Source organism: Littorina saxatilis, linkage group LG16 (genome assembly GCF_037325665.1).
Source record: "Littorina saxatilis isolate snail1 linkage group LG16, US_GU_Lsax_2.0, whole genome shotgun sequence".
Classification (NCBI taxonomy): domain Eukaryota; kingdom Metazoa; phylum Mollusca; class Gastropoda; order Littorinimorpha; family Littorinidae; genus Littorina; species Littorina saxatilis.
In genome coordinates this window covers 44,262,445-44,278,673 of record NC_090260.1, presented here as the reverse complement: position 1 = coordinate 44,278,673, position 16,229 = coordinate 44,262,445, and the positions used below count along the sequence as shown (strand labels likewise).

Here is a 16,229-nt window from a genome sequence, read left to right as displayed (position 1 = left end):
GGCTTCTGTGACAGGTCGACAGACTATTCAATTTGAAACAAATTTAGTGATTCTTACTGTGCATGAAATACACTGTGGGGTAAAATCGATCCATTCTGTGTACACTTGAAATGAAGTTAACTCTCTGTTTTTTTGTTGGCAGTCTCATTACCCGCTAAAACAGCTTCAAACAAACGACATTAATGATGACTTCTGAGAGGACTGACAACCACACCGTTCACTCAGCATGCCTCAACGTCATTGTTAGACAAGATACGGGAACAAAACTGACTATTGTTGATACACTTGTGATTGTTCTTTCCAATGACATGCAATCTTGGCTGCGTTTTAGCTTTTGTGGTTTTATGTCGATTCTAACGCGGGAACATTGCTTTTGTGAATTTAATGTTGGGGGTGTCTGTGTAGCAGGTTCCACGGTATTGACACTGCCGAACGAAACAACAAACTGTCTGTTGAAAATGTTCGGGAAATAAATGGCCTTTCCAGTTATATAACTGGTTGCACAATAATTAATGGTCTCATCACAAAGATCTGCACTCACACGTATCTGTCTAGTGTTTGTTTTGTTATAACGGGTAATATATAAACCATTTGTAAATAAAACTCATCAAGTGCTTGCCGTCGATAGGATCAGTTCCCCCGAAATCGGCGTATGGCTGCCTGAATGGCGGGGTAAAAACGGTCATACACGTAAAAATCCACTCGTGCTAAAAACATGAGTGAACGTGGGAGTCTAAGCCCATGAACAAGAAGAAGAAGAAGAAGATAGGATCAGTTCTAGGGACGCACGTGATTCGATCAGGGTGATTAAGACAGGCTCCCACATCTGAACGTCATGTATGCACTAGAATCTTGAAAACGTGCTAGACATTTGTGACCCTCCACCACGGAATGAGTCACATGTCACCTTTGCATGATTTTCAGATTTTTACATTATCCTAAAGAGGTTTTTATGCTCTATCCAGTGGTTAAAATCGTTTTAGAAAAGAGCGAAAACTGTTTGAGTTATAAGCCTGTGACTAAGGTGACCCTCACACTGTTACCATACACTCTCCGGACTTATATCAAGCCCAGCGCAGAACCGCGCGAGGTAACATGCGACTCATTTCGTGGTGGAGGGTCACATTTATGGAAGAGTTCCTGCCACACGTTCAACCTGACACTCAAAGGGTCCCCGGACGCACTTTGTTTTCGTCAATTTTGTGATCATGCGAACCGTTGACAGTGTTTTCAAAAAAACAGTTTTGCCGGATGTTTACGTTAATCTAAGCAACGTAACCATTATGTTCCTTTGAAAGGTTTAGAGAACGTCCAACGTCAAATTAATCAAGGATCATATTTCACGAGAAATTTGCTTGCTGAAAAAATTACAACCCTTCTGGTCTTTGGAAGCAGGTAAAATTTCATTAGGGATACCCATTTAGATGAGGGGTCCTCGGGGTTCCCATTTAGGTATAAGGGGTCCACGGGGTCCGCACTAAATGGATCATCTTTAGAGAGCCTTGCAAGATGTCTGCAGTGTGCTCCCGTTTCTCTAAAAGGGATCACGTGACCGCCGCTCAAATAAAGGTACCCGCAATATCAACCGGACATAAGCAGAAAGGATCAATTTAAAATCGACAACAAAATTACAATAGGCAATAGCTAATAAAACTAAACGTATATAAGGTTAAACATTTCTCGAAGCGAGTTTCCTGGTTTCATCTGCACTCTTTGTGTGTAGTGCCAGCAGGACAAATGGAAGCGTCTGACAACCTGACGCAGGATATGTCTCGCATCAACCAGACCATGGAAGCCAGGATTCATGGAGATAATGTGGACGCTGCCCCTACCCACCGACTGGAAGACATGAGTGGATACACTCAAATAAAAGGTTCTTTATTTTCTTTATTTGGTGTTTAACGTCGTTTTCAACCATTCAAGGTTATATCGCGACGGGGAAAGGGGGGAGATGGGATAGGGGAAAGGGGGGAGATGGGATAGAGCCACTTGTTAATTGTTTCTTGTTCACAAAAGCACTAATCAAAAAGTTGCTCCAGGGGCTTGCAACGTAGTACAATATATGACCTTACTGGGAGAATGCAAGTTTCCAGTACAAAGGACTTAACATTTCTTACATACTGCTTGACTAAAATCTTTACAAACATTGACTGTATTCTATACAAGAAACACTTAACAAGGGTAAAAGGAGAAACATAATCCGTTAGTCGCCTCTTACGACATGCGGGGGGCAGAGAAATAAGGATGTGGAAAAGAAGACTTTTGGTAAGTGAAATAAAGGTGATGGATCCAGTCAGGTAGAAATAAGACAACAAGAAAGGAATCGGAAATCTGCAGGGAATAGTAGGGAGAGTTTTCTTGGAAGGAAATATAGGCGAAAGGACTGGTAAGGCAGAAATAAGACAAAAGAAGAGAAGTAAAGGGGTGGGGTAGCTTAGTGGAAACACTCCCGCCGCATGAAGGCGACCCCATGGGAGCAAATAAAAGGTGAAAGGAAAGGAGGGGGTGTGAGCAAAGGAAGGGGGGGGGGGCAAGAGGGAGGGGGTGGAGTAACATTGAAGATATACAACCAAGTCACTAATGTGTGTTTTCAGAACAAATAAAGAAACAAGTAAACAAAAACTTAAACAAACTGCATGTCTCACAAATGAACACAGAAAGCGGATTAAATCATTCAAAGGAAACACAATAACCCATCAACTCATGAACTGTTCACACAGTAGGTTTTCTGTTAATGAAGTGTTGTTGTTTTCCCTATCAATTCTCAACTTTCGTAATAAGTATTGGAGAGCATCATCAGTGACTCACAAAATTAAAAGTAAATGGAGTCTGTGGCAAAACGAAAACTTGTTAAAAGCTTTTAAAATGATGTTTGTTAATTTTCTAAAATAAATAAATCTTCCACATTTTCTCGTCAAGCAAGCTCCTTTCTTGTTCAGAAAAGAATGTTTTGTTGTTCAGACCAAAGTAACGTGGAAATCAACCGTGAAGCGAACGTGTTCACATCTACCCCAGCCTACAGGCGCGCCTTGCAGTTACTGGAAGACAGTGGACTGCTCTTCATCACGGGATCTAGCGGCAGCGGCAAGACTTCCATCGCCACCGCCTTACTGCGTCACTACCAGCAGCAGGACAGGACGCCCCTCGTTCTTCACCGCTACGAGGAGTTCAGACATCACGTGGGAGGGGACCGGAAGCAGGTCATCCTGTTGGAAGATATCTTTGGGGATGAAGAGTTTCTGTATGAACGGTATAAGAAATGGTCACGTGCTATTTCATTGCTGAGAGAATTCTGCAAGCTGAAAAATTGCATTGCTGTCATTACCATTCGTGGCAATGTTGTCACTGAACTTAAGTCAAAATGTAACTTTGAAGAAATATTTTCAGATGTGCCTGTCTTGGTAATAGAAAAATCAGATGCATTAACAGAAATCGAAAAAAATCAATTGCTGAGAAAACACGCCCACAAAGCGGGAAAGACTCTGACCGAAACGATGTTACAGGACATTCTTGTGGTTGACACCAGCAAACACATGTTCCCCAAACGCTGCCGAGACTTTATTAAAAGCGTTGACGAAAATGTGTCACTAAAAGACATATTCAACGATGGAATTTCTGTCATGTCAGCATCCCATTCTGAACAGAGTGCCGATCGCGACCTTGTTGACGAATTAATGATCGTGGTTCAGGCTGGTGATGTCGACCATCTCCGTGACTTGCTTAACCGTGGAGCCAGCGCCAGGTCTGAGGACTTGTACGGGAATCTTCCCCTGCAACAGGCCAGCATGTGTGGCAACGAGCATGTTGCTCGGATCCTACTGGCCTGGGGAGCTGATGTTAACGCAGTAGATTCTCAGATGCACACAGCCCTACATTATGCCAGTTCTATGGGGTGCACGGGTGTTGTGCGTTTGTTGTTGGAGAAAGGAGCTGATGTCGACATTGCAGAGAGGGATGGCTGGACTGCAGTCCACTTCGCTGCAAGCAAGGGGTATACTGACATGCTTCGGCTTCTGATTACAGGTGACACTGCAGTCAATATTCCAACGCTTACTGGTGACACTCCACTGCATGTCGCGTGCACATCAAGGCAGCTTAGCACTGTCAAAACGCTACTTCAAAGTGGCGCTGATCCTCATGCCTCTGACCAAGATGGCAAGACACCTCTGCACGCGGCCTGTTTTCATGGCTGTATCGATATTGCAGAAGTCTTAATTGATCAGGCAGCTAGCTTAGAAGCAAAAGACCAGCTTGAGAAGACGGTACTGCATACAGCTTGTGAAGAGGGGCACGCGGACTTGGTTCGGTTTCTGATTGAGAAAGGGGCAGGTACAGATAAAAAGGCAAAGTTTGCTTCATGGTGCTTGCTTTTAAAGTGTGCAAAAACAAAACTTGCTGAGCCGATAGTGTCACTAATGTTTAAAGATGACGAGGAGGATGTGCCAGAACATCATACTGTCCTAGCATTGTCATGCATCAAAGGTCACGACAAGGTGGTGTCTGTACTTCTTGATGCTGGTGCTGATGTCGAGGCAGAGGGTGAATACAAACTCCGTCCACTGCACTGGGCATGTAGGATGGGCCATGACAAGGTGGTGTCTTTACTTCTTGGTGCTGGTGCTGATGTTGAGGCAGATAATGAAAACAAACTCCGCCCACTGCACTATGCATGTAAGATGGGCCATGACAAGGTGGTGTCTGTACTTCTTGTTGCTGGTGCTGATGTTGAGGCAGAGAATGCAGACAAACACCGCCCACTGCACTGTGCATGTAAGATGGGCCATGACAAGGTGGTGTCTGTACTTCTTGTTGCTGGTGCTGATGTTGAGGCAGAGGATGAAGACAAACACCGCCCACTGCACTTTGCATGTTGCATGGGCCATGACAAGGTGGTGTCTGTACTTCTTGGTGCTGGTGCTGATATTGAGTCAGAGGATGAAGAAAAAGGCCGCCCACTGCACTTGGCATGTTCGACGGGCCATGACAAGGTGGTGTCTGTCCTTCTTGATTCTGGTGCTGACATTAAAGCAGAGGATAAATACAAACTCCGCCCACTGCACTGTGCATGTAGGGATGGCCATGACAAGGTGGTGTCTGTCCTTCTTGATGCTGGTGCTGATGTTGAAGCAGAGGATGACGACAAACTCCGCCCACTGCACTGTGCAAGCAGGGAGGGCCATGACAAGGTGGTGCAGCTGCTGATCAGTGCTGGTTGCAGTGTAACACCAGAAACAGATAAACTTTCCACGCCATTACACAGTACATGTTGCAGTGGTGACTGTGTGTCAGCCGGGATGTTGCTTGAGCGTGGCGCCCAGCTTGAAGCAAGGGATGCCGATGGTGACACTCCTCTCAAACTAGCGTGCTATCACGGTCACAGGGAACTCGCGCTCTTGTTACTGGACCGTGGTGCTGATATTCACACCACAGGAAATCTGGGTAATGGTCCGCTACACAGCGCCTGTCTTGAAGGACACACCGACGTAGCGTTGATGTTGATCAACAGAGGTCTGGACATACACAAAACAGACACCCATGGAACAACCGCTCTGTTCCAAGCATGCTGGTCCGGAGAGATGGACTCTATCGAGAAGTTGTTGGAGAAAGGGGCCGACCCACATATTGCAAACAAGCTTGGTACCACACCCTTGCAAGCGTTGTGTTGGCAAGGACACACTGACATAGCACTGCTGTTGATGAAACGTGATGCTGATATAAATGTAACAGACATAAAAGGACACACTGCTCTGTTCATAGCATGCAGTCAGGGAAAGAACGACATTGTCAAGATGTTGTTAGAGAAAGGAGCTGATTCACAAATAGCAAGCAAGAATGGTACAACACCTCTCCATACTGCGTGTTACAATGGCTACACTGACATAGCGCGCATGTTGATCAATAAAGGCGTGGACATAGACAAAACAGATGCAGTGGGGATAACAGCGTTATCTAAAGCATGCTGGCAGGGACATCTGACAACTGTTAAGATGTTACTGGAGAACGGAGCCGACACAGAGATTGCAGATCAAAACGGTTTCATGCCATTACACAATGCATGTTCCAACGGGAATACTGACACAGCATCCACATTGATAAAATGTGGTGCTGTTATTAATGCAACAAACTTACATGGACAAACTGCCCTGTTCATTGCATGCTGGCAGGGAAAGATTGACACTGTGGAGATGTTGCTAGAGAAAGGAGCTGACCCAAAGATTGCAATACGGAATGGTACAACACCTCTCCATACTGCGTGTTACAATGGCTACACTGACATAGCGCGCATGTTGATCAACAGAGATGTCAACATTGAAAAAAAAGACACACGTGGAAACACCGTTCTGTTTAAAGCATGCTGGCCGGGGAAGGTAGACGTTGTCAAGATGTTGTTGGAAAAAGGCGCTGACCCACAGATTGAAACAGAGGATGGCAGAACACTTCTACAAGTTGCTTGTTACAATGAATACACTAACATAGCACTGATGCTGATAAATAAAGGTATTGACGTTGACAAAACAGACTCAACCGGGCAAACAGCGTTATACAAAGCTTGCAGTCTGGGACAGGTGGACACTGTCAAGATGTTGCTGGACAAAGGAGCTGACCCAAACATTGCACAGAAGGATGGCAAAACACCTCTACACATTGCTTGTTACCATAGACACACTGACATAGCGCTGATGTTGATCGATAAAGGCGTGGACATAGACCAAACAGATGCAGTAGGGACAACAGCGTTATCTGAAGCATGCTGGCAGGGACATCTGACAACTGTTAAGATGTTACTGGAGAACGGAGCCGACACAGAGATTGCAGATCAAAACGGTTTCATGCCATTACACAATGCATGTTGCAACGGGAATACTGACACAGTATCCACATTGATAAAATGTGGTGCTGTTATTAATGCAACAGACATAGATGGACTAACTGCGCTGTATCAGGCCTGCAGGCAGGGCAAGGTGGACACTGTCAAGATGTTGCTGGAGAAAGGAGCTGACCCTCACATTGCAAAGGAAGATGGCAGAACACCTCTCCACGCTGCTTGTTACAATGGACACACTGACATAGCGCTTAAGTTGATCAGCAGAGGTGTAGATATAAACAGAACAGACACAGCAGGAGAAACTGCTTTATACGATGCATGCAGTCAGGGAAAGGTGGACACTGTCAAGATGTTGCTGGAGAAAGGAGCTGACCCTCACATTGCAAAGGGGAATGTCAGAACACCTCTCCACGCTGCCTGTTACAATGGACACACTGACATAGCGCTGATGTTGATCAATAAAGGTGTTGACATTGACAAGACAGACACAGTTGGACTAACTGCTCTGTTCATTGCATGCAGTCTGGGACAGGTGGACACTGTCAAGATGTTGCTGGACAAAGGAGCTGACTGTGATATCGCATCCTTACATGGCATGACACCGCTGCACTTAGCTTGCAGTGAAAACCACGAGTCTGTAGTCAGACTGCTGTTGTCGTGGGGAGTCAACACTAGTGCTAAAGACATGGCGGACAACACAGCATTGGAACTTGCAAGACAAAAAAAATTCAGTAATATTACACACATTTTTGAATTACAGAGAGTGGAAGGACACGGATCAAACAAATGCTTGATTTTATAAAACGTCAATTGTTATCAAGGAGTGCGCGCCACGGGCAGACTTGAAGAGATGGAGAAATACTGTTTGTGACCTTCCTATGTTTAACCTTTTACATCACAAGGACGTAACACTTCCTTTATCCGTTTTTATTTCTGCAGAGATTTTAATGTCATCACAGTGTCAGCAGTCTGTTAAGGGAACACATTCCAGGAAGAATCATGGAACGCAAGATTTCCGTGAGATGTTGATGCTTCAGTAGTTTTCCATGTCGCAAATGCTATTTAAGGCGACTTTACCTGGATCATGTAGATGTTACTTGTGAGAAAAAACAACATCTTCCTCTTCGTGTAAATCAAACTGCCGTGGGTCTGCTCAGGTGTTAACGTTGTTTTGTGGTCTGCTCAGGTGTTAACGTTGTTTTGTTGTCGCTCAGCCGTTAACGTTGTTTGGTTGTCTGCTCAGCCGTTAACGTTGTTTTGTTGTCTGCTCAGCCGTTAACGTTGTTTTGTTGTCTGCTCAGCCGTTAACGTTGTTTTGTTGTCTGCTCAGCCGTTAACGTTGTTTTGTTGTCTGCTCAGCCGTTAACGTTGTTTTGTTGTCTGCTCAGCCGTTAACGTTGTTTTGTTGTCTGCTCAGCCATTAACGTTGTTTTGTTGTTGGTGATGACTACATTATCTGGTTCTCGCTTGTGTCCTTTGACACATTACAGTCTGCTCTGGATGGTGGTGATGTGTCAGTGCTTACCCTACTTGACCTTTCTGCAGCGTTCGACACGATTGACCATGTCACGCTTCTCCATAGACTTCAGACTCTGTACGGCATATACGGTCCACCGCTAGCATGGTATTGGCAGGACTAAGGCTGTGCTTGTCGATGGACAGATGTCTGCTCCAGCCCCACTTTCTTTCGGCGTTCCTCAAGGTTCAGTACTCGGTCCCATCCTTTTCATCATGTACACTGAGCCCCTATCCACACTGATTCAAAACCATTCTGTTTTAAATCAGTCTTTTGCTGATGACACCCAGCTGTATAAACCCAGTCCCCCTGCAGAGACACATTCCGCCATACAGACCATTAAGACATGCATCACTGATGTTAAATCTTGGATGGTCGATAACAAACTTAAGCTGAATGATGATAAGACTGAAGTCTTACTGTGCAAAAAGAAGAACACTACATTTCCCTCTCCCCAACCTGTTTCTGTTCAAATAGGCAACACCGACATTCTTTTCTCACCATCAGCTAGAAACCTTGGATTCACCCTTTCATCTGACATGACCCTTAACAAACATATATCTTTAGTCTGTAGAGCAGCTTATTTTGAGCTTCGTAAGATCAGGACCATTCGCCACACACTCTCCTCTCAAACAACTAACACTCTTGTATGTGCCTTTGTTCTTTCTAAACTCAGTGACTACTGCAACTCTCTTCTCTCTGGCTGTCCTCTGTACCTCCTGCATAAACTACAAAAAGTCCAAAACTCGGCAGCACGCCTCATTCTCAAAGCACGAAAACGAGATCACGCAACACCACTTCTTCACACACTGCACTGGTTACCTATTCAAGCCCGCATTGACTACAAACTGTCCACCCTCTGTTTTAACTTCTTTTCTGACTCGTCTCCTGCTAATTACTTCTCTGAACTCCTCACTGTCTATTCTCCAGCAAGACAACTCCGTGCCTCTTCTGACTGTCGCATCCTTACCATTCCACACACCAAAACCAAAACATACGGACAACATAACGCACTTTTACTTTCTGCGCACCCACACAATGGAATTCTCTCCCCTTTCACATCCGCCACTCTCTGTCACCCCAAGCATTCAAACGAGCACTTAAAACACACCTCTTCAAGAAATACAACCCCTGATTTTGTTGTTCTCAGTCCATCAGTAGGCTACATGTTTATAGTGTATTTGTTGTTTTAGTGATAATGTGATAATGTGTATAAACATCTAGGGCTGTTTTCAGTATTGTTGATAACATGTTCTGTTTGATTAAGGGTATTCAGCTGGTATTTCCTTGTTTTCACTACCTATTTTATTCATGTTTTTATTACTTAGTTAGTGGAAGAATCTTTTGTAATGTATGTTTGATGGTGTATGCTTTTAATTAAGCGTTGCTGACTATGAATGTAGATGTAAATGCTTGTATAACTGTGTTTTAATTTTGAATGTGTCAAGCGCAAAGAGCATGATTGTAAAGTTATGATGTTGCGCTTAATAAATGCTCATTTATTATTATTATTATTATAAAGTTAGTACACCAAACGCGCCAGTGCTCCCATGGGGTCGCCTTCACGCGGCGGGAGTGTTTCCACAGAGCTACCCCACCCCTTGACTTCTCTTCTTTTGTCTTATTTCTGCCTTAACAGTCCTTTCACCTATATTTCCTTCCAAGAAAACTCTCCCTACTATTCCCTGCAGTTTTCCAATTCTTTTCTTGTTGTCTTATTTCTACCTGACTGGATCCATCACCTTTATTTCACTTACCAAAAGTCTTCTTTTCCACATCCTTATTTCTCTGCCCCCCGCATGTCGTAAAAGGCGACTAACGGATTCTGTTTCCCCTTTTACCCTTGTTAAGTGTTTCTTGTATAGAATATAGTCAATGTTTGTAAAGATTTTAGTCAAGCAGTATGTAAGAAATGTTTAGTCCTTTGTACTGGAAACTTGCATTCTCCCAGTGAGGTCATATATTGTACTACGTTGCAAGCCCCTGGAGCAATTTTTTGATTTGTGCTTTTGTGAACAAGAAACACTTAACAAGTGGCTCTATCCCATCTCCCCCCTTTCCCCGATCCCATCTCCCCCCTTTCCCTCGTCGCGATATAACCTTCGTGGTTGAAAACGACGTTAAACACCAAATAAAGAAAAGAAAGAAACGCGCCATTTTGGAACGTTTTCTGACGGATTGCACTTTACAAAGTTCATGGGACATTCGCTGTTCGGTCATTTAGAAACCTGCAATGGTTTGCTCAAAACTGCTCCGAAATTGCAAAAAAACAAAAACCTACTGAATTTTGCTTATACCGGGCATACCCCTAGCTGTGTCAGGAGTCCGGACTTACTTTAGCGGATTATGACTTTATTCAGTTATTCTGCAGAAAAACAGAAATGCTGGAGAAAAACTCTCTTTTCTGCAGCATTTCTGGATAATGTCATCTTTCGCCGAAGCAGCGTTTTTTTCTGCAGCAAAGCATTTTACTGCAGTAAAATTGAAATCAAGAATGCTGCAGTAAAACGGTGCTGTTGTTTTACTGCAGAAAACCTGTTTTTATTTTTTCTGCAGCATTTTGTACTGGCTCTTGGCGGATTATGACATTATTCAGTTATTCTGCAGAAAAACAGAAATGCTGGAGAAAAACTGTCTTTTCTGCAGCATTTCTGCATAATGTCATCTTTCGCGAGAGCAACGTTTTTTTTCCTGCAGTAAAACAGTTTTACTGCAGTAAAATTGAAATCAAGAATGCTGCAGTAAAACGGTGATGTTGTTTTACTGCAGAAAAACTGTTTACACTTTTTCTTCAGCATTTTGGCATTATTCAGTTATTCTGCAGAAAAACAGAAATGCTGGAGAAAAACTGTTTTTTTCTGCAGCATTTCTGCATAATGTCATCTTTTGCCGAAGCAACGGGTTTTTCTGGAGCAAAACATTTTACTGCAGTAAAATTGAAATCAAGAATGCTGCAGTAAAACGGTGCGGTTGTTTTACTGCAGAAAACCTGTTTACACTTTTTTCTGCAGAAGTTTGTACTGGCTCATTATAATGTTGGAGCACGCGAGCCCCCCTCTGTCGAGAGATGAACTCATCCAGAATTACTAATAGTTGTGCTACACGCCTTCTGATTGGTACACTGCGGAACAAACTATTATACTATCCCAGGGGGCGACGAATACAAACGCTACTTTACAAGGTCGTTCGTTTTTCTCCAGAAAAACTGTGACAGACTATTCTGCAGTAAAACAACATCACCGTTTTACTGCAGCATTCTTGATTTCAATTTTACTGCAGTACAACTGTTTTACTGCAGACAACAAATGTTGCTCTCGCGAAAGATTACATTATGCAGAAATGCTGCAGAAAAGACAGTTTTTCTTAAGCATTTCGGTTTTTTCTGCAGAATAACTGAATAATGTCATAATCCGCCAAGAGCCAGTACAAAATGCTGCAGAAAAAGTGTAAACATGTTTTCTGCAGTAAAACAACAGCACCGTTTTACTGCAGCATTCTTGATTTCAATTTTACTGCAGTAAAATGTTTTGCTCCAGAAAAACCCGTTGCTTCGGCGAAAGATGACATTATTCAGAAATGCTGCAGAAAAGAGAGTTTTTCTCCAGCATTTCTGCTTTTCTGCAGAATAACTGAATAATGCCAAAATGCTGAAGAAAAAGTGTAAACAGTTTTTCTGCAGTAAAACAACATCTCCGTTTTACTGCAGCATTCTTAATTTCAATTTTACTGCAGTAAAACTGTTTTACTGCAGAAAAAAACGTTGCTCTCGCGAAAGATGACATTATGCAGAAATGCTGCAGAAAAGAACGGGTTTTCTCCAGCATTTCTGTTTTTCTGCAGAATAACTGAATAAAGTCATCATCCGCCAAGGATACTTCCGTTCGTCACCATATCTTATGCAGTCCTCATGGATACCCACTCATCAAGGCAGATTAAAACCGTAGGATTGAGGAAGTCAAACCTATAGTTTCACAAACACATGCACATTCCCTGCCATAAGCCTCGCAGAACCTAAACAAACACGTCCTGTCCATTGGAGAATATCACGGTCTGAAAATAGTACCAAACACAGCATTTAGATTTGAAAAATAGAACGCTCAAACACTAATTCTAAGACCTTCCTCGTCTGTGTTATGTATTCAACTCCCAAAATGAACTCTGTAGCTCTCGACTCAACTTCAAATCGGTATCTCCAGAAACAAAACAAATACGTACAACAACACAAAATTTAAGCGGCGGTCACGTGATCCCTGTCAAATCCGAAAGGAGATATCTATATATATATTTATATACTCAAATAAACGGCCTTAACTGGCATTTAACGTTTGAATGAAATGACACGGAAATTATGGATTTGATTTGGATGCGAAATGTGTCGCAATAATAATTGGCGAATTAGACACATAATTATTAGATACAAATGTGCGTATTATTTGTTCTTTGTGGTCACCGAACTGTTACAAAAACCACAATATCTTATTTTTGGCACTTGTTTCTTAAATACGTTGATATGTTGCCATGTTGAAGATCGTCATCGGGAAATTACACACAGTAAAACCTATTGGAGAGTAACCAAATAAATGATTATGATGATGATGATGATGATGATGATGATGATGATGATGACGATGATGATGATGATTATGATGATGATGATGCATTTTAAATATTTACGATTGTCAATTCAATGCAAAACGGCGTCTCTTCAACCTTTTGAAATAGGTTCGTTGTAAAAGTGACAGTATTTTTAATACATTTGTATGATTAGCTTCTTAATATGTTTTTCAATGTGTCATGGCCCAACGATTATAATATGTTCAGTGCCATTAACAATGTGTTTTTTTTCGTGTTTTTGCCAAACTGTTGCTTTATTATTTTGTATGTTATATGATAATTAATCACAGTTGTGTAAATCATAATTTGCCAAAAAATATGTATAGTAGTTTCATTTCTTTTTTACGTGAGTTTTTGTAGGACCAATTTTCTAAACAATCTTGGAGCTGTCCAAAAAGGTTCGGCAAAATCATCTAGAAATTATCAACATTCCGAACACTGCACATTAATCTTGTGAATTAATTATTTTGCATAAATGAAATTTCAAAATTCAGATCCTAATACTGGCAATTGTACACATTGCTTATCCTATTGTTTAAATGCAACACACTATATTTAATCCTGCTGCTATGGGCTTGCTGGAAAGATGAGCATAAGCATCCTACAAAGACATACAAGTGGTTGATCTTGATGCTGTATAGTAACAGTACTTCTCTAGTGCTTGTCATTATGTTGATCTTAATGCGATTGATAGTGATGCTGTATAGTACAGTGCTTCTATAGTGCTTGTCATTGTGTTGATCTTAATGTGATTGATCTTGATGCGATTGTACAGTACTTCTGTAGTGCTTGTCATTATGTTGATCTTAATGTGATTGATCTTGATACTGTGTAGTACAGTGCTTCTGTCGAGCTTGTCATTGTGTTGATCTTAATGTGATTGATCTTGATGCTATAGTACAGTTCTTCTGTCGTGCTTGTCATTGTGTTGATCTTGATGCGATTGATATTGATGCTGTGTTGTACAGTACTTCTCTAGTGCTTGTCATTATGTTGATCTTAATGCGATTGATAGTGATGCTGTATAGTACAGTGCTTCTATATTGCTTGGCACTATGTTTATCTTAATGCGATTGATGTTGATGCTGTGTAGTACAGTACTTCTATCTGTAGTGCTTGTCATTATGTTGATCTTTATGTGATTGATCTTTATGCTGTATAGTACAGTTCTTCTGTCGTGCTTGTCATTATGTTGATCTTAATGTGATTGATCTTGATGCTGTATAGTACAGTTCTTCTGTCGTGCTTGTCATTGTGTTGATCTTAATGTGATTGATCTTGATGCTGTATAGTACAGTTCTTCTGTCGTGCTTGTCATTGTGTTGATCTTAATGTGATTGATCTTGATGCTGTATAGTACAGTTCTTCTGTCGTGCTTGTCATTGTGTTGATCTTTATGTGATTGATCTTTATGCTGTATAGTACAGTTCTTCTGTCGTGCTTGTCATTGTGTTGATCTTAATGTGATTGATCTTGATGCTGTATAGTACAGTTCTTCTGTCGAGCTTGTCATTATGTTGATCTTTATGTGATTGATCTTTATGCTGTATAGTACAGTTCTTCTGTCGTGCTTGTCATTGTGTTGATCTTAATGTGATTGATCTTGATACTGTGTAGTACAGTACTTGTTTAGTGCGTGCCATTATCTTTATGTGATTGATCTTGATGCTGTGTTGTACAGTGCTGCTGTAGTGCTTGTCATTGTGTTGATCTTTATGTGATTGATCTTGATGCTGTGTTGTACAGTGCTGCTGTAGTGCTTGTCATTGTGTTGATCTTTATGTGATTGATCTTGATACTGTGTAGTACAGTACTTGTTTAGTGCGTGCCATTATCTTTATGTGATTGATCTTGATGCTGTGTTGTACAGTGCTGCTGTAGTGCTTGTCATTGTGTTGATCTTTATGTGATTGATCTTGATGCGATTGATATTGATGCTGTGTTGTACAGTACTTCTCTAGTGCTTGTCATTATGTTGATCTTAATGCGATTGATAGTGATGCTGTATAGTACAGTGCTTCTATATTGCTTGGCACTATGTTTATCTTAATGCGATTGATGTTGATGCTGTGTAGTACAGTACTTCTGTAGTGCTTGTCATTGTGTTGATCTTTATGTGATTGATCTTGATGCCGTGTTGTACAGAGCTGCTGTAGTGCTTGTCATTGTGTTGATCTTTATGTGATTGATCTTGATGCTGTGTTGTACAGTGCTGCTGTAGTGTTTGCCATTGTGTTGATCTTTATGCTGTGTACTACATTATAGTGCTGTCATTATGTTAATCTAAATATGATTTAGTTTCATGCCACAGACAGTTTAAGGGACACAACTCCGTACCATACACCCGTTAATCATAAGACGTTTTTTCTCTTGACGGTAGCAAAGCTTTCCGGGATATCAAGTCTCATATTCTCAAAAACAGTTTGTGATTATTCAACTCCCGGACAGCAGCCAGGACGTAACCTGGCGGTAGGCGTTCAAATACAAATATGTTTTCTGTGTTTGTAATTGCTTGGTGGGGGGGGGGGGGGGGGGGGGGGGTCTGTGATCAGACATTCAGGGTTAATGGGGCTGTTGGGGTCTATGAGTCGACCAAAAGAAAGGGATTCACTGTAGGTGGAGTTCCTGTAGGTGGATTCCCTGTATACAAGACTTTAAAATTGGCAATCTTGTATACAGGGAATACCACTGGGTGTAGTTCCTGTAGCGTTTCGCTAATATCATGGAACTGAGTCACGAGATGCTTAGCGACATCGTTAGAATTTGATGTTTTTCGATCTTTTTTTGATATTTCTTAGAAATTCGAGTATGGTTTGCAAGTTTTATTGAAAAACTGCACCCTGTGGGATTCCCTGTATACTAGATTGCCAATTTTGAAGTCTTAGGTATACAGGGAATCCACCTACAGGAACTCGACCTACAGGGAATCCCACTCTTTTGGTCCGAGTCGACATAGACCCCATCAGCGTCACTGGGTGATGGAGTGGGCCTTAAGTGTTTTATGTAAGCATATTTCTATATGCTTCAATTGTGCTTTTACTGTTTTTCCTGGCTTGTTTCTTTTCTTTCATTGCTTTACTTTAAAAAAAAAAAGGCTAAAATTGTCAGTGGAATGTGTATAGCATTCGATTTTTGAGTTAATACAGATACGAAAGTCAAGAAAACTCTTCAAATTAATGTGTGTTACAAAGTGACAAGATGATCATGTCAAATATATAATGATTTGATTATTACACCCATCTTAGATTGGGCAAAATAAGTATCTGTAGGGTG

The 16,229-nt window shown here is 41.7% G+C and overlaps 1 protein-coding gene across 1 annotated transcript; it reads left to right on the top strand.

Moving 5' to 3' along the window:
* Positions 1-1,495: 1,495 nt before the first annotated feature.
* On the top strand, positions 1,496-14,713 carry LOC138950023 (serine/threonine-protein phosphatase 6 regulatory ankyrin repeat subunit A-like). Its single transcript, XM_070321808.1, has 3 exons — positions 1,496-1,873; positions 2,962-7,398; positions 14,703-14,713. Exons 1-3 carry the CDS (start codon positions 1,738-1,740, stop codon positions 14,711-14,713), a joined length of 4,584 nt encoding a protein of 1,527 aa, XP_070177909.1. The 5' UTR covers positions 1,496-1,737.
* The last annotated feature ends 1,516 nt before the right edge of the window (positions 14,714-16,229 follow it).